The 24,086-nt window shown below is 37.5% G+C and overlaps 2 protein-coding genes across 3 annotated transcripts; both read left to right on the top strand.

Annotated features, from left to right (window-relative positions):
- Nucleotides 1-1,864: 1,864 nt before the first annotated feature.
- Nucleotides 1,865-10,124, top strand: LOC111331303 (cytosolic phospholipase A2). The gene is made up of 16 exons (XM_022936384.2): nucleotides 1,865-2,064; nucleotides 2,628-2,705; nucleotides 3,058-3,136; nucleotides 3,426-3,575; nucleotides 3,978-4,096; nucleotides 4,257-4,294; nucleotides 4,996-5,134; nucleotides 5,328-5,464; nucleotides 5,546-5,768; nucleotides 6,013-6,130; nucleotides 6,220-6,357; nucleotides 6,694-6,789; nucleotides 7,129-7,467; nucleotides 7,868-8,061; nucleotides 8,407-8,596; nucleotides 9,142-10,124. Exons 2-16 carry the CDS (start codon nucleotides 2,637-2,639, stop codon nucleotides 9,369-9,371), a joined length of 2,259 nt encoding a protein of 752 aa, XP_022792119.1. The 5' UTR covers nucleotides 1,865-2,064; nucleotides 2,628-2,636; the 3' UTR covers nucleotides 9,372-10,124.
- Nucleotides 10,125-14,957: 4,833 nt separating this feature from the next.
- LOC111331280 (univin) lies at nucleotides 14,958-21,645 on the top strand. 2 transcript variants are annotated; one of them, XR_015994881.1, is made up of 5 exons: nucleotides 14,958-15,429; nucleotides 17,867-18,296; nucleotides 18,513-18,702; nucleotides 18,923-19,058; nucleotides 21,143-21,281. XR_015994881.1 is itself a non-coding variant. In XM_022936352.2 (4 exons), the coding sequence occupies exons 1-4, from the start codon at nucleotides 15,165-15,167 to the stop codon at nucleotides 21,326-21,328; spliced, it is 1,071 nt and encodes a 356-aa protein (XP_022792087.2). In that variant the 5' UTR covers nucleotides 14,968-15,164; the 3' UTR covers nucleotides 21,329-21,645. The 2 variants fall into 2 exon arrangements, 1 of the variants encoding a protein (XP_022792087.2); XM_022936352.2 differs by lacking the exon at nucleotides 18,923-19,058 and having other exon boundaries at nucleotides 14,968-15,429; nucleotides 21,143-21,645.
- The last annotated feature ends 2,441 nt before the right edge of the window (nucleotides 21,646-24,086 follow it).

The following is a 24,086-nucleotide window of genomic DNA, read 5'->3' as shown; positions in this document are numbered from 1 at the left end:
AGTAAAGGTCATATGACGTGTTTATATGACATTCGGTATTTCTAGATTATATCTAAAAGCGGTAAAGCAAGAGAAACGAAGACCGGCGAAAACAAAGACAAAACACTCACAAAAGTATTGATGAACTTAAACGGCGGTGCGCGACGTGTTGCGATATGAGTCAATGAACAGACACTTTGCACTACCTCATATTAACTATGAAAGGAACAACAGCTAGTTTAGCTAATACTGCATCTACTGAATATGACTGAATTAGTGGGTTTACCTTTCTCACAAGTTAAGGTTATCTTACGTTTTTCCGTTCTTTTTATCAAAGAACAGACATTATCAACACTTGTGTAAGGCTGTCTGGAAGTACATCCTGTTTTTCTTCTATTTCCGATCTCAGACGAAAAGCTTTGTAACGGTAATTTACCGGAAGAAAGAGTTAAAGCGAATTGGGTTTGAGACTGTCGATTCTTTCTTAGTCCGTGTTGCAAGTGGCTGATGGTGATGTATCCGTACAACGGTAGAATATTAAAAAGAAATTGTGAACTTTTCGTCACAGGTACGCCTGTGGCGATGTTTTATTTCAATTAAGAAAAGGGCACGTAATTGTCTGTGTATGTAAACAAATTCATTAAATGCTAATCAAAATTGCACCATCACTGATTTGTTAATATTACGGTCTATTTTTTGCGGATAATTGTGTAGGTACTGGTATTAAATCGAAGCTGGCGTTCATTATGGTGCTCTTTCTTATTCTTTGCACATTTACGATAGAGGTGTTTTCCTTAGAGAGCTATGGTCGATGAAGTATTTCAGTTTTTGTGTATTCTCATGGTACTGTAATGTTGGCTAATTCATTCGCTAAAGGTATTATGTGAGTTTAATGTATTCACTTCCTGGGGCCTTGGAGATAAAGTTATTTAAAATGAAAGTTTTGGAAACGTCATGTCAGGAAATACCCTTAAAGGATGTTATGTACTTTGTCAATTACGATCTTCTGATGAAAGAATAATGAAAATTTGATTGTTATCTCCTTGCTCGCCTTTTGAAGCTGATTAAATCTTATCGCCCACCCTTTGTTTTTGTGAAGCTGAAATAAAAAAGATTTGACTGTAGCCGGCGAGGACAGTTCGTGCTAAGGAAGCTTTTTAACACGTGCTTTTCCTCCAGCATTTTCCTGTCGCAGTTTAAGGACAAAGGTATCATTTATTGCAATCTTTCAGTGCGGCTGATGGTAGCTGTAGTACCTTCCGCTCTCGTGATTAAGTAACGTTATGTCAGAGATGTTTTTCTTTCCTGTGCGTGTGGTTCAATACCAGAGGAATTTATCAATAGGACTCAGTATTGCACACAAATAATTGTCCTGGCGCTATGCTGTTCTTTTAATATCAATTAAGCAAAAGTTTGTTGAGTATAGTTCAAGTGCTTACACTGAAAATTCGAAATGAAACTAGAGATTCAGAACAGACGATTGCATTGGCATCGCTCTGATTTCAAAGGTCACTGATTGTTTGTGCTATTTTTCATTTCAAAATCCCGCGAACTACTTCCGAAAACAAAGACAGACGCTAAACCGTTCGATATCCTTTTTTTATCTCAAGAATGTTGAAGATATTGGCTTGAGAAAATTTGCGCGTGATCGAGCAATTTGCATTGAAATTCAGGGGTCAACTGAGGGTACAAGCTGTGAAGTGGAAAGTTTAAGACCACCGAGTCAATGGAATATGTTCAATTAACCAGTTTCCCTCGCAACAAGCTACGAACCAACACTTTTGACAGTTGTTTTACTTCAATTTCGTCATTGGCTTTCCGCTTTGGCTGACAAAACTCAAGATAGGCAGGCTTGTGTGACCAAAGCCCGGCAATCAAGAGCCAGTTAATCACGCATAATGAGTTTGAGGTCATTGTTTAAAAGTACGTGATCTCTGCCAATTGACGTCAAAGAGATAATTATTAAAATACTTCGCGCCCAGAGCGTATATAAAGGAAAGTTCAGCTCTTCAAAGTTCACAATCGACGCATCCATAGGTTAAAAAATCACTTCGGTACACTGGTTTGAGCTACAATAGTGCGAAGGTAAGACAACACAATATTATCAATTGTTTGCTATTCAGTATAAAGTTTTACGTTAAAAATTCAGTGTGTTGTCTTTGTCCGGTAATGAAAATTGAATACAGTATCTAATTTAGTAGCCCAACCTTTCTGAGTAACGCTATGTCAGAATATTGAAAGATGATAAAACTATTGAACGAGTCTGTGCAACGATTGCAGAAAATTAGGACTATTTTGTACTAAGGCAATAACGTAAAAAATGGTTTTGAAAAGAAGCTCAGGAAAGTTTTTAATTTAGAACGTAGATTTAAAAAGTTTGAAAATTGTTGTTTTTAATAGCATCTTCAGAATGCAATTTTATGGTAGCTAGGCCGCCGATGTAAACAGTTTACTTCAGGGACGTGGACGTTTTCAAACTGGCGATCGCTGAGTCATATCCGCTGTGCTCCACCCAACCGCGTGAGCGGCAAGAGTAGGCAGATTTTCGCGTGCGAAACGAACAAGTTTACGTGATCAGCGGGAGACTTTTTTTAATTGCCATTGAAACCGACTACGAAGTGCTTATTGGAGTATGTTTTGCCTTTCAGTGTAAAAAAATGATTCTCAAGAATGAAACACAGGGAAATAAAGTGCAAGAAACAGCAGCGTTAGTTCAAAGTTTGCAGGTAAGTTGGTTAAAACATGTAATAGCAAATGATGTCAATGGATTACTTTTTCGGAGATATTTGTTTTGTTGTCCTTTGTTTTGTTTTGTTCTTGTCTTGTTTTTGCTTTTGTTTTTTTTTTTTTTGGTAGTATTTTTAGAGCAGATTCCGTGACTATTATTGTTATGCAAGGCTACTGCTTAAATTCTCCTAAAGAAAACATACATTCTTTATCGCCAACTTTAAAGTAACGTATTGTGTATTAAGTGTAGATCGTCGGTTCAGATTCTAAACCTTTCTTTGAAGTGGAGGAATTAAGACCGTGTATTATTCAAAGCAACAGACTCACTAAGCTTTTATTCCTTTATTTCAGGCCTCTCCAAGATCCTGCATAGCAGTTAAGATTGATGTTTTAAGAGCCAGAAACGTTACTCAAGGATGGTATGACTGGAGTGAGTATAACTTTACTTTGTAAACCACAGTTCTACAACAGATATATCAAGAAAGACACGATACATTCAAACAAAGAAAAAGCAAAGGAGTGTTAACTATATAGCTTTTGATTTTTTTCAATGCAAGCTCTCTTATTTAAGAGATTTTTGCCAGGTTTATGCCAACGGAAATCGGCACTAAGCTTATCGGCGTTTACAGACCAAGGTGTATTCACATTAGCTGGCTTTTATCTTTGTTAAGTTCTTTTTGTTTCATTTACTTATCGCACTATTTTTTCTTTGCTTTAAGTCGATACACCGGATCCATATTTGAGGATGAGAATCCCTTCATCAGCTGAAATTGTCAAAAGAACAAAATGTGTTTCAAATAACAAGAACCCTGAGTGGAAAGAGGAACCATTTGTCTTTCATATTGATCCTGAAGAAAACAATGTGCTAGGTTTGTGAAATACATGAATTGATAAATAAAGTAAATATATATATATATAACAAGTTAAAAGGCCTCGAGCCAACAGTGACGCCGCGCCAGAAGGATCCAAAAGGATTCACAGTCCAAACCTCGATAAATAATAGGAAAAATATTGTAGTGCACGAGGACGGACGACTTCGAGCTAAGAAAGACATATACTCAAATAAAAAGTCTAAGAAAGTTTAATAAAAACGTTTCGATGGGAGACCTTCATCAGAACTGCAAGTAAATAGACCATTAAGTGATAATTGTTATCATTAGCTCTTCTTCCATTCGGTCGCAAAGGTTGTTATCATTTATCACCGGCACATTTCAAATTAATTCCAACCCGATTTTGAACTAGAAAGTTCTAACTTTTTCTTATTATTTTAGAGCTGACCTTATGGGATGAAGACTTCAACGCTGATGATCAAATTGGTATTGCAGTCTGCTTGCCACTTGATAATTTACAACTGGGCAAACTGGAGCACAGAACTCTTAAATTTGGAGAGGTAAGAATTTGCTTAAACTGAAATTATCCCAACAGGAGAATTTGCTGTAGACTCTGTTCTAATGAAAAAATGACCTGATATGATCGACTTTTCAAAGAACGTCGAGTGCTTTCAAAGGCTTTTTGTACTAAATAATATATAATTTTTCTCATTAATATAGTATTCTGAAGTGGACATTACCCTGGAGGCATCCACAGTGTAAGTAGATAGATAGATGGATAGATAGATAGATAGATAGATACTTTATTGGTAAATACTTCACAGCATGAACTGAATTGCGTATTCACAGATATAAAATAGAAATTACTATGTACATGTATACATCTTATCATTAAAAAATACATAGTTCATCGTAAGGGGGAATTTGTACATTATTTGTGGCTGTTGACTATTCTGGCCGAAGCAATTAAAAAACTGTTTTTGAGTCTATTTGTCTTGCAAAGTGACAAAGCAAAGGTACGCTCGTGCCTCAACCTATGAGAGCTTACATAGCAGGGTGGTAAAAGTTTACTTAATTTGTGCTGAGGATCGTTCATTATATCGCGAAATGTTGCTGTACACATATTTTCATGGTGGTCTTTCACAGTTGGAAGATTCATAATAGCTAAGGCCTGTTCGTATTGCATACCAGGACAAATGATTCTCATGGATCTTTCCTGAATATGTTCTAGTTCTTGGTGGAGGTATTCAGGGAGAGAGTAATGAAAAACTTATTCTGCATAATCGATTATGGATCGTACACATGCCGTATAAAAGAGGCAAAGGTCTTTGGTATTTCATATCTATCGTCACAAGTCAGTATTTATTTTATAGTTCCACCGCGCCTGATTTAATCAGTCTGTAAGTTACTTGTCCTTATTTTTTAAGGACTCTTTCCTAAGAATTTTATATCGTCTCAGATCTGGGGAGTACGCTGACCTTCGTTACAGTTCAGAACTTTGCGATGAAGAGAAAGAATTTAGAGAGAAGAGAAAAGCTATCGTGTTTGACGCCATGAAAAGGTTGTTGGGAGAACAAGCGCCACAAAACATGGATGAGGTAGGAAAATAAGTTATTAAAAATTCTTGTTTTTGAAAAGAAAGTCTGTTCGAATACTAACCATTTGATGGGGTGTGAAAATGGGAGAAATTGACTTCAGCTGAAAACATAATGATTAATACTTCCACACTCCGAATCAAATGCGTAAATATGAGAGGTTTCCTTGCTCTGAACATTTTTGATTCCTTTCCAGGTTCCCACAATAGCCGTGCTTGGCTCAGGGGGTGGTTACCGAGCTACTACAGGCTTCAGCGCGGCCTGTCGTGCCTTGGATGAGATGGATCTGATGGATTGCATGACTTATTTAACCGGTTTATCAGGTTCTGCTTGGTAAGTAAGCAAGTTTTGCCTCTAAAATCATAAGAAATGTTTGAAAGTTTTGACTGAAAGTTTTTGTCCTCGAATTTTCAGGGGTTTGTCTTTGTTATACTCTCAGACCGCGGGAGAGAAAATTGACTCCATGGAGACCCAGAAGAATATCAGAGAACATCTACAGTGGGGACCCATGTGGTTACTTACCCCCAGGAGGGTGATGCAGTACGTCAAAGATATCACAGAAAAATGGAAGAAAGGACAGCCTGTTAGTCTGACAGATTTTTATGGCCATTGTGTCGGAGAAAGCCTTTTAGGACCCGTAAGTTGGATTTGAACAACAAATACTCAATTGATTACGTATAATGCATGAAGATGATTTACTCGAAAAAGAAACAAATTCTATTACGTTAAGATGTATGATCACTCTACTGGGAGAGCATTTTTCAAAGTTAATTGTCTTTAACGGCGGTTCCACTTCTTATTTTCACTGGTGATGTGGTGGCGCTGACTTATAACTTTAATTGTGATATTCAATGTAAGATATTTGTTTTACTGTCCCACAGAAAAAGAACTCAGTAAAACTAAGTGATCAAAAGGAGAAGGTTGCAAATGGAGCAGTTCCCATGCCAATATACACCGCGCTTAATTCCAAAAGAGACGTATCAGCACAGTCATATGCAGGTGTGATATTTTGCCATATGATAAGACATTTATCAATCTCGGATGTAATCTAGATTTCTTGTTTTTAAACTTTGTGTCTTTTTCTTTAGAATGGGTAGAGTTTACTCCTTACGAGATTGGAATGGACAAGTATGGCACCTTTATGAAGACCGAACTTTTTGGAAGTAAATTCTTTTGTGGGAAACTCGTTGAGAAGTTCCCTGAATCTCCACTTTATTATCTGCAAGGTATGACATGTCAACATGTAGCAGTTTAGGACTGGAAAGTTCATTCAGCATTTCGTTAACTAGTCATTGATAAACATTCACGTCAATCACAAAAGGCCACACCCCACCATATGGTGCTCAGAATTTGTTAGAGAGACAACAAAGACCTTACATAGAAAGCAAATCGCTGAATTGTCTGCGGAATGTAAAACTTAACAAAATGCACGAGGCGGAGAGCATTTAGTGAGAAATAAGAGGGAACACTGATATAATGCGCGGACTATGTTGTTAAGCTTGAGTTTATCACTTCACTTAAATAGGCAGTGGATTTATCTAGAGATGTTTATTGTGTTTTAGGAATCTGGGGAAGTTTTTATGCAATCCTGCTGCAGAGAGTTCTGAACCAAAAAAAGCAGATAAACACGGAACAGGATGACGAGAAACAACTCTTAGGTAAAGTGTGAATGACTGACTCATCACAGAATAGCACTCAACCGCTTCTGGTCCGGTTTTACGCTTAACACAACTAATGCGCTTGGCTTCCCTTCATCTCACAGGGGCGATTAACGTTTAACTTCTCTATGCAATAGATGATAAAAAAGGTAGTCATAAAACTTACGAAACAAGGACTGAAAATTGAATGTGAAAGAGGCAGTGAAATTTGAATTTGACAAAAGGATTTGTCAATCAGCTGAGATACAAATAATATTTTCTTAACTGTGTCCGCTACGAGTGCTGAAAACCGTGTGGGGATTAACACTGTTTTTGTTTTTTGTTTTTAATTTTTTACAGAGCAACAATTTCTGTCCGAAAAGAGCAACAAAAACGACTCTGATGATGATGATGATGTTGATGATGTCGACGAAGGCGTTGGTGACGTCGGCGAAAAAAAAAACCAAAAAGATGTTGGAATTTCTCTCATGGCCAAACTACAAAAAGACGTTGAAGCGGACGAAGAACTCCACAAGTTAGATAGCAAAGCGACAAAAAACCAAAAAACAGAGAAGAAAGAGTTCCGTAGAAAAGTCATAGACTATGTACTTGAAAAGTTACCAGGTCTCCAAACTCGGTCAAAAAGAGCAGGGCTGGTCCACAACTTCCTACGAGGCCTGGGACTTGATGGAGCTAAAGGTATTTTTTTAAATTTCTGATGTGCATAGCTTTATCATTATTATTGTTAAGGAGAAGAATCGTAAAATTTAGTTCAACCAATGAATAGAAAACGAACGTAGAACGCGAAGAAACGCAGTAATGGGATATGAACCGCAGTTTTGATGCGATGAAATACATACTACACGCACTTCAGTTGCGTTTTAAACGTAGTGAGACATATGTTGATATCTGCGCAACCTTTGTCTAGTTTATACAATTGCTTTCTATTGGAAGCTCACTTTCAGTAAACATTTCCCAGTATAAACTTGCAATGTGCTGTACTGGCTTCACTTTGTAAGAAAAACCCCACATAGTCCTTATGTTTTGTATAGTTTCCATGAAAGGCCGGCGCCAACACACATGCGCTTTGTTTTTCCAGAGTATGCAGACGGAGCAGCACCACAATGTCCCTTCGAAAGAGACAACATCAAGAGGAAACGAATGGAACTCATCGATGCAGGACTGATGTTTAATTCGCCTTATCCGCCCCTTCTGAGGAAACAGAGGTCCGTTGATCTTATTCTGTCATTTGATTTCAGCGCCAGAGAGTCTGACGAGGAAAGGCCATTTAAGGTAAACAATTTTTATACTTCAAAAGTGCGTGTGTCCAGTCATAGATATTGGTCATCTTTAGACTGTCATTTTACCGGAGTAAGAACTGGATTGGAATTCTCAGTACATACTGTTCGAGCTATTTCAACTTATCTGGGAAAAAGGTGAACAAACATGTTAAGGGACCACTTTGACTGACATGCCTGCCTCTAAGAAATCTGATTAAAATTGTCGTTGCAAACCTCTTACCTTAAAAATGTGTCCTGCTTTCTCAATTAACTGAAAGAAAAAGATTTTTTGCGTTATGCCTTTTGTGGTTCTCTTGAATATTTCTTTTAAAACTAAGCATTTTCTTCACTTCCTCAGAACATCAAATTAGCAGAAGACTGGGCCAAACGAAACGGACTTCTTTTCCCGCCAATTGACGCAGACGAACAGTTTGACAGAGACGGATGGAAGGAATGTTACGTGTTTAAAGATCCTACAAACCCCAAGTGTCCAATAGTACTTCACTTTGTTCTTGTCAACAAGACATACAGAGATTTTGTACGGCCAGGTGAGAATAAATTGCTCATGATCATTGATTCACGTGAATTCTCTGGCTTTGGTCTTAGCCTGCTACGCTTAAAAAAGAAATGGGCTCTAGAATCTAAATTAAGTAGCCACATTTTAAAGTAAGATCTTAATTCTAAGTAAATTCTAGACACGGCCTCCATGAAAAGCAGAATTTGTTATTTATTTCTCTTATTTGAATTGTTATTATCAAATTATTATTGTAGTTAGATAGATAGGTTTCTAGTATAGAATTAACTAAATCAACTGATGGAGAAACCGTGTATAAATAAAGTTATCCTATCCTATCCTATGGGTGAGAGAAAACCTCTCTGAGGTACACAAGGTTCCGAAAGTTCTTAGAAAAAAAGGTTCTTAGTACATTTTTAGTAATCTCTAACATTTCCTAAGTTTATCTTTGTAGATCTCTTTGCAACGATATTATTAATGCCTCTAATAATTTGTTGTAGATAATCAATACTATTACTTATTTTAAAAAAATGAACCTATGAAGCCTGAATATAATTTTTTTGTGTTCTCCTTTCACAGGAGTGCCTCGAACTACTAAACAGGAACAGAAGGCTGGTGATTTTCCAGTATTCAATGATCCCGACAAACGGTTCAGTACATTTAACTTGAAGTATACGCACGACATCTTTGATCGGCTCAGTGGCTTAGTAGAGTTTAACACAGCGATCAACGAACAGCTTATCAAAGATACCATGGTGGAATGTGTACAAAGAAAAAGAACACTCATCCAAGGAGATGCCCAAGACTAATTGCATCCGAGATGTCTTGAGTGCCGTGAAAATTCCTGGATAACCATGATGAAATGAAGCGAAATGGGAATTACGTACCAGAATATTTTCTGCGTCATCTTTCGTTACTTAATCCCTGCATTGTTCGTAAATAGTGGTGTCCCATAGTGTAGAGTTTAACTGAGTGCAAAGATTGCAGTCGGAGGAAGTCATACTTAGAAGTTAAGTTAATCTGCAATGCTTGCAGATCCTATGTGGAAAATAAGGAATAAGGAAACAAATTGAAAATGTGTGATAACATCTACTTTTTTTTTGATAAAGTGCATTTTCATATATTTGCTTTTTACATTTTTTTTTAAGTTTGCAACTATGAAATTATGTTTAGAGTACGAAACACCATCGAAAACGTCTAAAAATTATTTTCAAAATGGACAGATCCATTTCCTCTGGTCGTATACCAATATGACTTTTAAATGTAAGGTTTTTATTGATATGTACAATAAGACAGATTTAATATATGTATAATTATTGCAGAGAAACTTATTTGAAATATGATCCATCGTATATTTATTTTAAATGTATTATCTATTTGAAGAAGCGCATAGCGAATGTAAATAAAAGACTTTAAACTGTGAAGAATTGTGACGTAATGCAATGAGAATGACTGGGCTAATTATCGCACTGCAAGAAACAAAGCAGTTTCTACTTTGCACTCAGCTAAGCGTGATTTTTACAACAATTCTTTTGAGAAAAATAAAAACAATACGAGGGTAATCTGGAAAACAATAAATGCTTTAACCGGATCGAAAAGGAACACTAAGGCGGTGAAAAACTTGAATGTCGATGGCGCGATGCGGAGGATTTCCTGGGAAGGGCTGAATGCCTTAATGCTTATTTCTCCACTATCGCGGATAAACTGCGAGAAGGCCTACGTCAAATTTCATTTGATTTTCCGAAGCCGAGTAACTTTGTGAAATCTCGTAAGGGCCTTGATGTTGTATTTTCCGTTCCCGCCATAACAAGTGTGGAGGTTAACGAGATAATCCTTTCGATTAGTCCTGATAAGGCGGCTGGCATAGACAAAATCACCGCTCGTCTTCTGCGTTTAGCGGCCCCTGCTGTTGCGCCAAGTATTGCAAAACTGACCAACCTCTCTTTTTCTACGGGGACTTTTCCCTCGCACTGGAAAACTGCATAAGGTGACACCTCTGTATAAGAATGGCGCTGAATGTGATCCGTGTAACTATCGTCCCATTTCAGTTTTTCCAGTTTCGTCGAAAGTCATTGAGCGCCACATGCACAATACGCTATACACTTTTCTCTGCGATAATAACTTGATTTTTTCAAGGCAGTCCGGTTTTCGCAAAAACCACAGCACTGAAGCAAGTAGTTTACCTGGGTGGAAAGGAGTCAAGTGATTTCCTCAGGGGAGTATTGTAGGCCCACTATTCTTCACTGCACTTCAGTTCACAAGTTAACACCTCTATGCGGTTGTTACGAAAACTAAGATCCCGAAAACTAAACTCCCCGTCTTTTCATTGATTTTCACATTTCCGGTGGGTCTTAGTTTTCGTAATTACGAAAGCTCATTACGAAAACTAAGACCCCACCTCATTTTTCTTGTTAATCAATTTTATTTTATTTCAATAAATAGAAGACGTTGAAATGTAAAAAGCGAATAATAGACAGCAATTAACACCACGTCTTTTCAATGATTTATCACTTCTCCGGTGGATCTTACTTTTCGTAATTACGAACCTCATTACGAAAACGAAGACGGTAGACCCCATCTCATTTTTCTTTATATTTATCAATTTTTTAGAAGGTGAGCGGGAGAGTTCATACATCATCTTGATTTGTTGCTTTTTCGATTGGATCGAAGAACCTGGTTGCTTTAAGATTAAGTGGGATTTCCTATAACCTTTCCTTGCGTTTCGAAGTATTTTTTCGCGCGACGGGCGATTCTTAATTTTCCTCCAAGACACTGAGCTATTTTTGAATCGTTCTACGAGATGCAAAAATAATGGAACTTGAGGAAATTTTTTTAAATGGAACAGTTCAGACTCAATCAGGGTTTGCCCACTTTATGAGTAGTGTCGTTAGTTGTAAAACGGAAAACGTTTTTTATCACATTTCAGGTGGGATCTTAGTTTTCGAAAAAAATATTTACGTATGATGCAGTAGAGAGCGCTATTTATGCTCGCAGTAGAGAGCGCTATTTATGCTCCCAGTTGGCTTGTCAGCTCAATTGGTAGAGCGCTGCACTAGTATCGAAGAGGTCAGTGGTTCGAATCCCGTACAGGCCTGATTTTTCTCAGGTCTGATATTCGCTATTGCATAAATAGCGCTCTCTACTGCGAGGATCGTGCATCATACGTATCTATAACCGCAGTTCAAAATATATGAACTTCATATATTCATCGTATCTGAAAAAAATATTGTTGCAAGTTGCATTTACGACTTTTACGTGTAACATCCCTTCATGGAACTGAATTTTTTTTTTAAGTTGCACGAGGAGTTGAATCGTTTTCTACTTTCTGCAACAATTTTTTTCAAGCTGCACAACAAAACTGCTTGTAGTATGGCTCTTGCAACATGTTTCGCCGCACTCTGTATTCGACATATGCGTCATTTTCAACTTACGCAATTTTTGTCGCGAGACAAGTTGCATGGTATTTGTAACGTGTAACATGGTACGTGCAACTTGCAACAAATTTTGTTGCGAGACACGTTGCAGGAAAAATTGTTACGTGTAACAGCAGCTTAACGACAGTATAAAGTGTGCAAACCCTGATTAATTCTGAACTGTTCCATTTGAAAAATTTCCTCAAGTTTCACTATTTTTGCATCTTGTTGAACGACCCAAAACAATTGCTGTGTATTATACAATTTACTTTTCATACGCATTTTACATTTCAACATATTCTCATAAAATAAAATAAATAAACAAGAAAAATAAAATGGGGTCTTCGTTTTCGTAATTAGCTTTCGTTATTACGAAAACTAAGATCCCACCTGAAATGTGATAAAAAAACGTTTTCCGTTTTACAACTAACGGCACTACTCATAAAGTGGGAAAACCCTAATTAAGTCTGAACTGTTCCATTTAAAAAAATTTCCTCAAGTTTCATTATTTTTGCATTTTGTAGAACGATTCAAAACAGTTGCAAAACAATTCTAAAAATAACTCAGTTTCTGTGTCGCAAGAGAAAATGCTTCGAAACGCAAGGAAAGGTTGTAGAAAATCCCTCTTAATCTTAAAGCAACCAGGTTCTTCGATCCAACCGGAAAAGCAAAAAATTAAGATGATATATAAACTCTCCCGCTCACCTTCAAAAAATCGATAAATATAAAGAAAAATGAGATGGGGTCTTAGTTTTCGTAATGAGGTTTCGTAATTACGAAAACTAAGACCCACCGGAGAAGTGATAAATCATTGAAAAGACGGGGTGTTAGTTGCTGTCTATTATTCGCTTTTTACATTTCAACATATTCTATTTATCAAACAACAACAAACATATGAAACATATGTATGAACTGCGGTTATGAAACGTATATGTGCACGATCCTTCGCAGTAAAGCACTATTTAAGCAATAGTGAAAATCAGACCTGAAAAAAATTTCAGGCCTGTACGGGATTCGAACCACTGACCTCTGCGATACTAGTGCACGATCCACAGGCCTGAAATTTTTTTCAGGTCTGATTTTCACTATTGGTTAAATAGTGCTTTACTGCGAAGGATCGTGCACATATACGTTTCATAACCGCAGTTCATACATATGTTTCATATGTTTGTTGTTGTTTGATTTATCATCTACGGGTTTATGTCGAATTAATTTGATGGCCTGCTCCCAGTTGGCTTGTTAGCTCAATTGGTAGAGCGCTGCACTAGTATCGCAGAGGTCAGTGGTTCGAATCCCGTACAGGCCTGAAATTTTTTTTTTTTTTTTTTTTTTTTTCAGGTCTGATTTTCACTATTGCTTAAATAGTGCTTTACTGCGAAGGATCGTGCACATATACATATTCTATTTATTAAAATAAAATAAAATTGATAAACAAGAAAAATAAGATGGGTCCTAGTTTTCGTAATGAGCTTTCGTAATTACGAAAACTAAGACCCACCGGAAAAGTGTAAATCAATAAATAGACGGGGGATCTTAGTTTTCGGGGTCTTAGGTCTTAGGTCTTAGTTTTCGGGGTCTTAGCATTCGTAACAACCACCTCAAAGCTGATAATACTACCCTTACAGCATCTGCTCGCTTTAATAATTTACCTGAACTTAAACTTCTCTAAATACCTCCGCAAATGAAATACGTCACTGGGCCGACTCAAATAAACTCCCAATCAAAGAGTCAAAGTCCAAAGTCTCAACGATCACCTGAAAGCGCCTGACGTCTAAGATCAATGATGAACTTGTTGTCACAGTTGAGGACAATAGGCTCGTAAATGTAAATAGTGCAACACTTTTAGGTTTAACAAGATCGATAGTTCACTCTCATTTGACTGTAGTGTTGAAAATCTTTGCAATAAGCTTGCCTCGCTCATAGGTGTTTAGAGTAAAATCAGAGCCTTTCTGTCACTTAAAAAGCGATTGTTGTTCTGTAATGCCATTCTTCGCCCAGTCATGAGCACTGCTAACGTCATTTGGTCATCATGTGACAAGGAATCACTTTACAGAGTCTAGAAATTACAGAAGCGTGCAGCTAGAATTATTTTATATGCCCACCGCCGAGCACCCTCTATGACACCTTTTAATAAACTGGGATGGATACCTTTTTGTGAACAGAGTAAAATTAACAAATTTGCTATTTTTTCATAAGCGCGTAAATGGCTCTCTCCCGAACTATCTCAATGAACACTTAACAATTAACAATACACAACATGACAGAAGCACACGGTATTCTATCCGGCCTTCATGATTATAAGCGTGAGACTGAAGGAGGCCGTTCTTTTGCTGTATCAGCAACAAGACTGGAATAATGTGCCTCTAAATATCAAAAAATCAGACTCTGTTATGTCCTTAAAGACTCACGTATTCAAAACGATTTCCGCAGCGCAGCAACATCTTGACTATTTTAGGATTTAACTTTTATATCTATTTATATCTATATTTTACGGAAGTTTTTAATTTTATTGTAATTCAACTATTCGCGTCTCTCATAAATTTAGGTTTTTAACTTTTATCATATTATATTTGTATTCATAGTTTGTAATTTTATTTTCCAAGGGCCACAAGTTTATTAGCCACTGGCTATTAAGTGTTAACCCTCTTTAAATAAAGTCTTTACTTACTTACTTATTTACTAATATTACACATCCTTAAAAATCAGAAGTCTATAACCCAGTTTGACGTGAAATGCTTCTGTATAATTTACTATTTCATTTCTCAGTTAGTGCGTGGGCTACAATTTTTCAGCCGATTAGCTGATTGGTTAAAATAAGTGATTTTCGGCTGAGGGGTGATCAATACTGCTCTGCTTTGTCTTAATGTCGAGAGATTTGTTTCGTTGTCTGACGAATTTTATACAAGATCTTGGAGATAATTTCAACCCATGCAGGGCACTTGCACCGTCATCAAGTAACATCAGATATGTAGGGTGTTTACACGTAAAAGTCACGACAAAGGGAGGTTTTATTTTGCTATGAGTGGCTGAAATAGGGGCTTTATTTTGATGTTGACATGTAAATGGGCATGTAAATTGGGTAACCTGTAAAGGAAAGTGCTCGTGGTCGGTAAATTAAAACATTCCGTCTTCGCGTGAAGTAATTTTCGTTCGAAGCAACACTTCACTGTTTTCTCTACTGTGGGCATCATGCTTGCATGCTATCTTTTTATGGCGGTGTTTATCTTCACAACGGCTCCTCCGTTTTCACTCGGAAACAACGTTTCAACCAGCATTGAGTTCAGTAAAATATTCCAGTATGCTCTTCGTAGCCATTCTCCAAGCAAAGTGACTCAGTCTTCAATGGATGTTCCAGCGCCTTTGATGAGGTTGTACCGCAAATATACCAAACAAAATCGGAATGTTGGAAGAAATTCCAAGAGGCCTGATACATTCTATTGTTACATTGGGCAGAGTAAGTGGTTTTAAATTCAGTTTCTAATAGTCAGCTTAATCTACGCTATGGAATTAGCATCTCTTGCGTTCAGAATCCAAAAGAAGTCTGATAAACATCCAAATCCACCTTTGCTTTGAAATCTAAACTCGAGATATACACTTAACGACGTTTCAGTTCGCTCTGCTTTTTGTTTCTCGTTTCTGTGTTCCCTCATGTCACGAATTTAGTTTGTATGCTGTCGGAATGCGCGTTTGTGGGAACGAACAAGCAATCGTAACTCCATATTGCTCAGAGAAGCACACAATTAGTTCTCTACGTTGTTCGGTGCATCTTGTACTCCGGAAATGCGAACAATACCTCGGAGAACTATATTTTCGTAGCACCTAAACAACATCATTGAACGAACAGTTTGTATCTTCAATTTATTCACACATGTTGGCAACGGTTCGCAACAAAATATGCCACAAAGAATGATTTTCATCGAGGATCCCGTGTGAATAAGTCTTATATAGGTTTAAATTGCGGCTCGTTCTTGATGTTTTTCTGCGTCCTATGTCCTCTTCGTAGGACTTGTAGTGAGAGTTAATCGCCACCTTGCATGCTGGTGTCTGGTGAAATTTTGGTGGGAAGGACTTTGTTAGATTGCTTCGCCTAGGTTGAGAGTCCTAGATCCACAGCCGGAGGAAGGGCTCACCTAAAATGTGCACTGGCGTACTTTCCTTCCAATTTTTATTTAGGCCTAGGTTTGTCGCAACAGTTTTTCGCCCTTGAGTAAAGTTCATTCCTATGCTTGCGTCGCACCTGAAGTTTCTGGCCTCGATACTCACCTAAACTAAACAGTTAGTACTCCTCGGATCGAAAAACGTTTCACCTTACTTCCCAATTCTAGCTGCGTATTCATTTCGAACAAGGTCTTCAAACCAACACCACGTTACCCCTTTAGAGACGTAAACATTATCCCACAAGTAAATAAAAACTACTAATCCACGAAATCAGATCTTACCGACAAAGCAATAGACCACCTCGATGTTTTCAGCCACAGACTAATTTTGGCCCATCATTCAGAATTTAAAAAGGACTTCGAGCAATCCTTAGTTCCTTGTGCGGTAATTCGTCATGCAAGTGAGCAAAAATTGGTTAAAAGATATCGTGATTTTTACGCACCGTGAACTCTGGAGTAAATTTTGCTCCAATGTTCATCGATTTCGCGATGGATTAGATAGGAAAGAAGAACAAATCGTTTTCAGCATTTGTAGAGACAATAACACAACAAAAAAGCACAGAGCACCTGGTCTACTTTTGGAGAAAGAATTGGCTAACAAAAGGTCAACATGAGGGGAATTTTACTCTGACCCTCCCTTATCTAAAAAAAAAAAAAATCAGAGTTAATGTGTGGACGGAACACGCCTTTTTTGAGTGCTTTGTACCATTGATATTTTCGCAAGGAAAAGTTTGATTGACCTTGTCGTTTATAAATAGCGCCATTTTATCAGGCCTATTGTCGGATGTTTAGTCATTATTGATACAGGCCATATCTCGGCTTTGATCGCTGCCAAAAACAGCTTCACTGATCTCTATCCAATTCCTGTTTTCGTCTAGCTGAGCTGAGCTTTCTTCACAATTTCCGGTTTGGAAAAATTCTTACGATAACATTACATACTACCGTGTAAGATTCGTGCTCCACAATCATAAATACCTAGACTTCCGGAAAAGACCAGAAAGAGTACTAAAAGTTATCAACTCATCTAGATTATTAAAACGCGCATCACTCTCGAAATGAAACGTCCAGGTTTGTCTAAGCACGGAATATGCCGGAAATATTTTGCCATACTTCCTGACTCCGGCACAAGGTGTATTTGATGTTGGAAAAAAAAAAAAAAAAAAAAAAAAAAAAAAAAAAAAAAACATTTTCGTGGCAGACTACGGTGTGATGTCTTTTGAAAAAGCTGAGGCCAGTGCTCTGGGGTGTTACGCGAAAACTGAGAACGCAGACGGGAGTCTGGGAACAAACGTACAGCGGCATTTCGAATGAGCATTCAAAATGGCGGATAAGGAGATCGAAACAACAACTTTAAGGAAGATGCTACGAAAACAGACGTGAAACAGAAGATTTGATTGAAATCTTAGTTATAACGCGTAGAGGAGAAATTTTAACTCTCATTGGAATATCCTGTGGACCGACAAGATTTACTATCTCCAGTTCATGAGATCAGTGAATCCTTAGTCCTAAAATGTTACTTTTCTCTTGACGTTCGCATGTAAAATGTTATCCATGAATACTTAAGAGAACTGAAAAAAATTAAGTTAAATTTAGAAACTAGTTAAGTTATCTTCAGATGAAGATGTTTCAAATTACCTCGGAGAATCTTCTTGCAGCATTTAACGTATTTTTAAATTCAGTTATTCAGTTTCCATTGTCTCCTTAATTAAAATTTCTTTCATGTTTTGTACTCAGGTCTCCCTGGACACAATGGAATTTTCTTCAATCTGAATTCCTCTCAAGTTCGAACCAATAAAACAATTAAATCTGCAGAGATTCTAGTGACAGTCGAACTACACATTGGTTCTATCCCAACCCCCCTCTGGAGTGGTCACCTTGTTCTGTTTGATCACTCTGACCACAAACCTGTGTATTCGGTTAAGATTCAGGAGGGAGGTGTGAAGTCTATTTTGTTCCCTGCCCGCTCCTTGATGAAGAGATGGATAAGCTCCCCTCATCTCAATCATGGAGTCTACATTAGGTTACAGGGAGACCAGGCTATGAATGAGGCTTCTCTTAGAGTGATATTTAATGCTACTAGTGCAGGAAAGGATGGTAGACCACTGTTAATGGTGCGAACACTGTCCAAGCCAAGGAAGGAGGACACTTCATTTCCTCGAAAACGGTAGATAACATTTGCTAAATTTATCTTTGTTAATATGACTCCTTTATTCCAGTGTCCCTATAAAATGAGCATCTATTTTATGCTTAGTATTTTCTGTTGTTGCTCTGTGGAAGGTCTATTTTTGCGTGATTTTAAAGCATTCAACAATAAAATCTTTCTTGCTGAAGAGTACATAAGTTTCCCTTCTCAACTCACTTATACACAATGATTTGACAGTCAGAGTAAAAAGAGTCTTATGACACCCCAGCCAAGACCTCACCGCTCCATCCAGGACCAGGTACCTTGTTCCCGGCATCCTATGCGAGTTGAGCTTCATAAGACTATGAATTGGAAACATGTCATCATTCCCCAGTTCTATGAGGCTTACAGATGTGCAGGAGCTTGCAGATTTCCACTGGGCACAAATGTAAGTTTCCTTCTCTTGGTAGGTGGCAAAATATGCTTCTGCTCCAAGGCAAAAGTTTTGATCTTAATATTTTGGGAATAGCTTAGATCTACTGTGGCCTTCTATGACCTTGGTGACTTCAATGGAGTCAATAAGAAAGTTTTATTTCTAATCATTTTTGAAAGTGACTTGGGATCAGCTTTGGTTTTTCTCCAAGTGCATTCAGTGATTTGTTTTGCAGAATCTCGCCTCCTTTTCAACCACTCCGGTGTACTCATCAGGCAGCTCCCAGACACATTTGTGATCTTATTACATGCAATATTGAGGAAAGCAAGCTCTCTAATCTGATGTCAACCAAAGGACTTCTCCAGCAAGAGGCGAGCAGTATAACTATAAAACACCTGGTGACAGCTTGCCTCTTAAATTTGCAAAAGGAGGGAGAATTGTTTTAGAACTTTGATTAAGACGCATCAGAAAGTTACTTCCCACCTTCAGAGGCCGAAAAAATCGTTTTCTCCTTTACTTAACTAAAATTGAGTTTAACATTTTACCTAACGTTTCCAAAAAAAGAATTTTAAATCTCCAAAGCGTCCAAGTTATTTAGAAAAACGGATTTTCTAATTGAAGTTAATAAATCAGGAAAGTGTCGTAATCTCGCATCAGGGCATAACCCTTTGGTGAATTTTCGCGGGAACTGTTCATCTTGGGGTTCGTTTTTCATGTCATTTGTGCACTGGAATTAATTCAAACGCAGAAGCTCTTATCTTTGCCCATGGAAAATCAAAAGCAGCAAAAATTCCTTAGGTAAAAAAAAAAAAAAAAAAAAAAGAAAAGAAAAGAAGCCCAAAAAATCAAGAAAGAGAACCATTCTGTCAAGAAAAGAAAAAATCCTTGGTGAAAGCGAAAGCTACTACGCTCTATGCTGGCGTCCAGATTTCGAAGAAAGAAGCCGCCGTCAAACCGAAATTTGTCATAGATATAGTTAAAAACGAGGTATCCTGTCATTTATGCAAGTATTAGCCTTGATACAAAAACATTAACGATCGCCTGGAATCGTAATTTTGAAAGCTGTCTGTTGATTCGTTTTGTAGCTTCTAAGCTCATTTTCCGGTCTTTTCATTTTTGCTGCGGGTTTTATCCTTTCCCTTTGACAACTTTACCTATTATTGTGTCGTCCTCCTCAACTCTCCACTCAGCGATCAAGGGTAAAAAAACAGAAACCCGTGTCTGCAATGAGTTACTTTTCCCGGGAAATCTTGATCCATCGTCATTGACGCCAGGAGGTTCCGTTGTTCCATTGGTTTGCGGTTTCAGGAGGCGAGATAATCACCTGGCGTGGTGTACGTTGTTTACGAATCTTTAGGAGCTAAAATCTCGCATTAGATTCTGAGAGCAATAATCCACTTTGAGAGAATTTTCGTCAAGTTTCGCCAAAACATTCCAGGAATAGGGACGAACAAAAGTGTGTCGGGAAATTTTGGTATTTGGAATAGTTGTCCCGTGACGTACATTAACGCAATAGGCCTCTCATATTTATACCTACTTCAACTTTAGATGCCGATTTCTAGACAGCCAGTCAAAATATCGGAAAAGCTTGACACACTTTTTTTGATGCCTTGTGAATAAGACTGTGCAGCCATTCTGCTTGTGCTGCGACATCCGATACCCGATAAATTCTATAGGAGAACCTTCTGTCGTTTCACGCCTTACCGATTCCTGACTCTTCCTGAGAAGAAAACTCGCTTAAGTTACATTTTTATCGTAAACTGCATTTATTAAGCTTTCTTCTGATGTATAGTTTGCTAGGATTTTAATGAAACTAGCGCGCGAAGGCAGGAAGTTACCTTAGATCCTAATGGGTATTTTTAGGAATTTTTAATTAAGAAGTTTTTATGTTTTCAACATTTTTAAACCCATTTTAAGCGATTTTCAAAATGAGATTTTATTAGATCCACGTAAAGAATTCACAAAATGGTATGAGTTACTAGTTTTTTTTTGTTTAGAAGCACTTGGATTGTTGTGCAATGCGCAATTGATCATACGTATTCACCTGTTAATTTACGCAATACAAGCCCTAACTTATAATTATGTGATTCGCTCGCTGTGATTTTTTCTCTTGTCTCTCTTGGACTCAAAAAGTTCTGGTTTGGGTCAAATCTAATTGTAAGGAGATGTTCATGGGTCTTTAGCGAGCTATACGGTTAGTTCTGTATGGTATGGTCAGCTCTAGATCGCCAATGTGCGCATGTCATGCAACGGAACGGAAACAATTTTGCTATGACGTCAGCCTCACCTCTTTACTCTGAAAGATTCATAAGCAATGACTAATCACAGAGCGCTAAGAATTTATTTGGTTATAGAATCTTGGTTACTTTAACCAAAACGCAAGTGTCGCAAGGGTTCAATAACATTACAGATCTGTTACTTATAGTGCCTGATGAACTCACACATTTATTATCAGGTCAACCCCACTGACCACGCCATCATTCGCGCCATTTTGTTTTCATCCGGACGAGACAAGGGAACTGGCCAGCCCTGCTGTGTTCCGATTAAGTTACGGGGAATAAGCGCCATCGAGTACCACAATGACGAATTTCAAATGGTCTACCATGAAGATATGGCTGTTCGGGAATGTGGATGTCGTTAGTCTTATGAATCCTGGTTTAATGTTAGATGAATACGGACGTAGTAGCCTACGATAGTGAAGAAGTCTTTCTGTAGTGTGAGATAAGAATCTAGATAAATATTGGAACGTTTTTGTTCAAGACACACTGTCCGATAATCTATAATGGGCCAAAAAATGTCGACACTGTATTTGTGTTTAAACTTAGAGGGCCCACACAAACTGTGACCCGCATTTTTTTAATTCAAAGGAATAGTATATAAACTTTCGGAAAGCTACATATTATATCACAAAATTTATAACTTTTTATCCCTTACTAATAAAAATTACCAATGTCCTGATACCCTGGTATGTCTGTTTTTGTTTCGTTTTGTTGTTTTTTTGTTGCGGTTTTTTTACATGATTAGTGAACATAATTTTAATTCACTGCACATGCTTCTGAAGTTGGTCCAAGCCGTGTGTGGTTCATATGATATAATGAAAATTTGGTCTGGCTAGATTTCCTCGCATTCCAGTTGGGAGAGTATTGTACCACGTCAGCTGGCCCAGTCAGAGTTTGAGCCTGGCTAGAAGGACTTGGTCTTTGTATTTATTTTTTTTTCTATAATACCCACTTCTTTTTTATTTTATTTTTAATCTTTTTTTTTTCATTTTATGCTTTGTTTCTATCCAGTTGAATTAAGGTTTACTATTTTCTAATTTCCTTGAATTGATGCATCGCAATACGACTAAATTTCAACACGATGAGATGAAATTGCCGAGTTATCGTCAGCTTAACATCTAACCTTAAATGTTAACGCGTTTCACGCAGCTCAGTGGGTAGAACATCTGACCGCATCTACGGTTCATCATAGGGTTGGAACCTTGGTGCGGGGAAGTTTTGTTTTTTTTTTCTTCTGTCACATTTTATCCTGCTAAAAAAGAGACTTTCAAGTTGTTACTAAGCCGATACACACATCATCAGTTATCGTCGAATTACATTTGTTCTTTTCCTCAAAATATAGAAGTGACATTAGAAGAATGCTCTCATTCGAATTAGATCGAACTGCGTTATCTCGGGCGATTTGGACGTCACAGCTCCCCTGGTTGCGTTTCCCAATGCCCAATGCCACCCCATCCTATAAGTTCATGCAAGTCTTCAGTTGCGATGAGTTTGGAACTAAATATTACTAGTGATTTAGAATAAACATCGATAGCTCAGTGGCAACACTGTCCCAGAAGTGTGACAGCGAACATCACTTAAACCCTGAACACTTCACACTTCATTCCTTCAAACTCATATTTTTTCGTGTTTCTGAAAACTTCGTTTTATGTTTTTCACGTCACTGAGCTTCCTTTGGCTACAGATGATAACTGATGTGTATTGTAATCATTTACTAGTATCATGATATTCTCTCCTTCAATTCAAGAATTGTTTTTAAAGACTGGATACCATGTTGTGCATTTGCACAAAAATAAAAAAAAATGTGGAAATGCATCTCAGCATTATGAAATTTGTTGATAATGGAAGAATGGCTTACTCTTGTGAGCTCATATGTTCAAGTTTGTGTGCTTTAAGTGCGGTTAGAATTTGGAACAGTCTTTTTTAATGAATTAAGGACTGCTCCTCCCCAAGCTCACTTTATTAACAACATAAGGAAAACGAACTTACCCGGCTGGGTTAGTTTGTATTAATTGCAAAATAACTTTGCAGACATCGATCTGTGTGGAACATTTTTATCTTTCACGTGGTAATTTTGTTCGTTTTGTTTTGTTTTGTTTTGTTTTGTTTTCTATTGCTTTTTTTTTTTTGGATTTTCACGAGAGCCACATGTAGATTATCTTGTGATATTTTGTGCTACCCTCAATAGAGAAAGATGAGTATCATCATCATCATCATCATCATTATTATTATTATTATTATTATTATTATTATTATTATCAAGAACATTCTATGTAAGTCAACGGATATTCACTTAACTTGAATAACGAAGCCAGCCACAAACCATTGCTAAGAAGATTCTAATCGATCAATGGGATAGCGCATGTGTTGTTAAGTTTGATATTGCAATGTCTAGGACCCTTATTACCTGAGCTTAAAATTTCAGTTATGTTATTGGCAAGTTCCCAGCAGCTCAGTGGGTGGAGCATCTGAGTGCACCATGTTGCGGTCCGTGGACAAGGTTCAAACCCTGGCGCGGGGAATCTCCATCATTTTTGTTTCTTTTCTGTTTTTCTCATTATATTTTTTTACCTTGTTGATAGCAGGTCTTTGATGTCCTCGTATACCGTTACACATCATTTATCGCCGAATTGATTGCATGGTTCTGCTCCGGCAAGATCATGGGTTAGATTAAAGTGTTCCATCAGAACAAAAATTGACTATATAGTAGAAGAAAATAAGTAATCATCAATAGAAACAAATCGAGGTGAACAGAGTTTTTTCTTACTGAGTTTATGATAAACCATTGTGAGGGAGATTCTTGTCCTCTTATGGCATTGGGCCTATGTTTCCAGGCTTAATCTCGACAGCGTAGGACATCTAGAATATGACTTAAAAATTCAGCATTACATGCAGACAAGTTCCCAGCAGCTCAGTGGGTAGAGCATCTGACTGCACCATGTTGCAGTCCGTGGTAAGGGTTTAAACCCTGTCGTTTTTGTTTTTTTATATATTCTCTTATCATATTTCTCTCCTTGCTGGTAACGGGTCTTTGATTTCCACGTATTCTGATACACATATCATTTGTCATTTTTATCATTTTAATTCTCGATAGAAACAGAAAATTTAAGTGGACAGAGT

This window comes from Stylophora pistillata, chromosome 13 (assembly GCF_964205215.1).
Source record: "Stylophora pistillata chromosome 13, jaStyPist1.2, whole genome shotgun sequence".
Classification (NCBI taxonomy): domain Eukaryota; kingdom Metazoa; phylum Cnidaria; class Anthozoa; order Scleractinia; family Pocilloporidae; genus Stylophora; species Stylophora pistillata.
This window is presented reverse-complemented; position numbering and strand designations above follow the sequence as displayed.

Bases quoted from the DNA above. Each gene is read 5' to 3' on its own strand.
- LOC111331280 (XM_022936352.2), top strand. From the start codon at position 15,165: ATGCTTGCATGCTATCTTTTTATGGCGGTGTTTATCTTCACAACGGCT. The intron at 15,430-17,866 runs GTAAGTGGTTTT...TTTTGTACTCAG, and splicing joins CTATTGTTACATTGGGCAGA to GTCTCCCTGGACACAATGGA. The intron at 18,297-18,512 runs GTAGATAACATT...ATGATTTGACAG, and splicing joins ACTTCATTTCCTCGAAAACG to TCAGAGTAAAAAGAGTCTTA.
- LOC111331303 (XM_022936384.2), top strand. From the start codon at position 2,637: ATGATTCTCAAGAATGAAACACAGGGAAATAAAGTGCAAGAAACAGCA. The intron at 5,769-6,012 runs GTAAGTTGGATT...ACTGTCCCACAG, and splicing joins GAGAAAGCCTTTTAGGACCC to AAAAAGAACTCAGTAAAACT. The intron at 8,062-8,406 runs GTAAACAATTTT...TCACTTCCTCAG, and splicing joins ACGAGGAAAGGCCATTTAAG to AACATCAAATTAGCAGAAGA.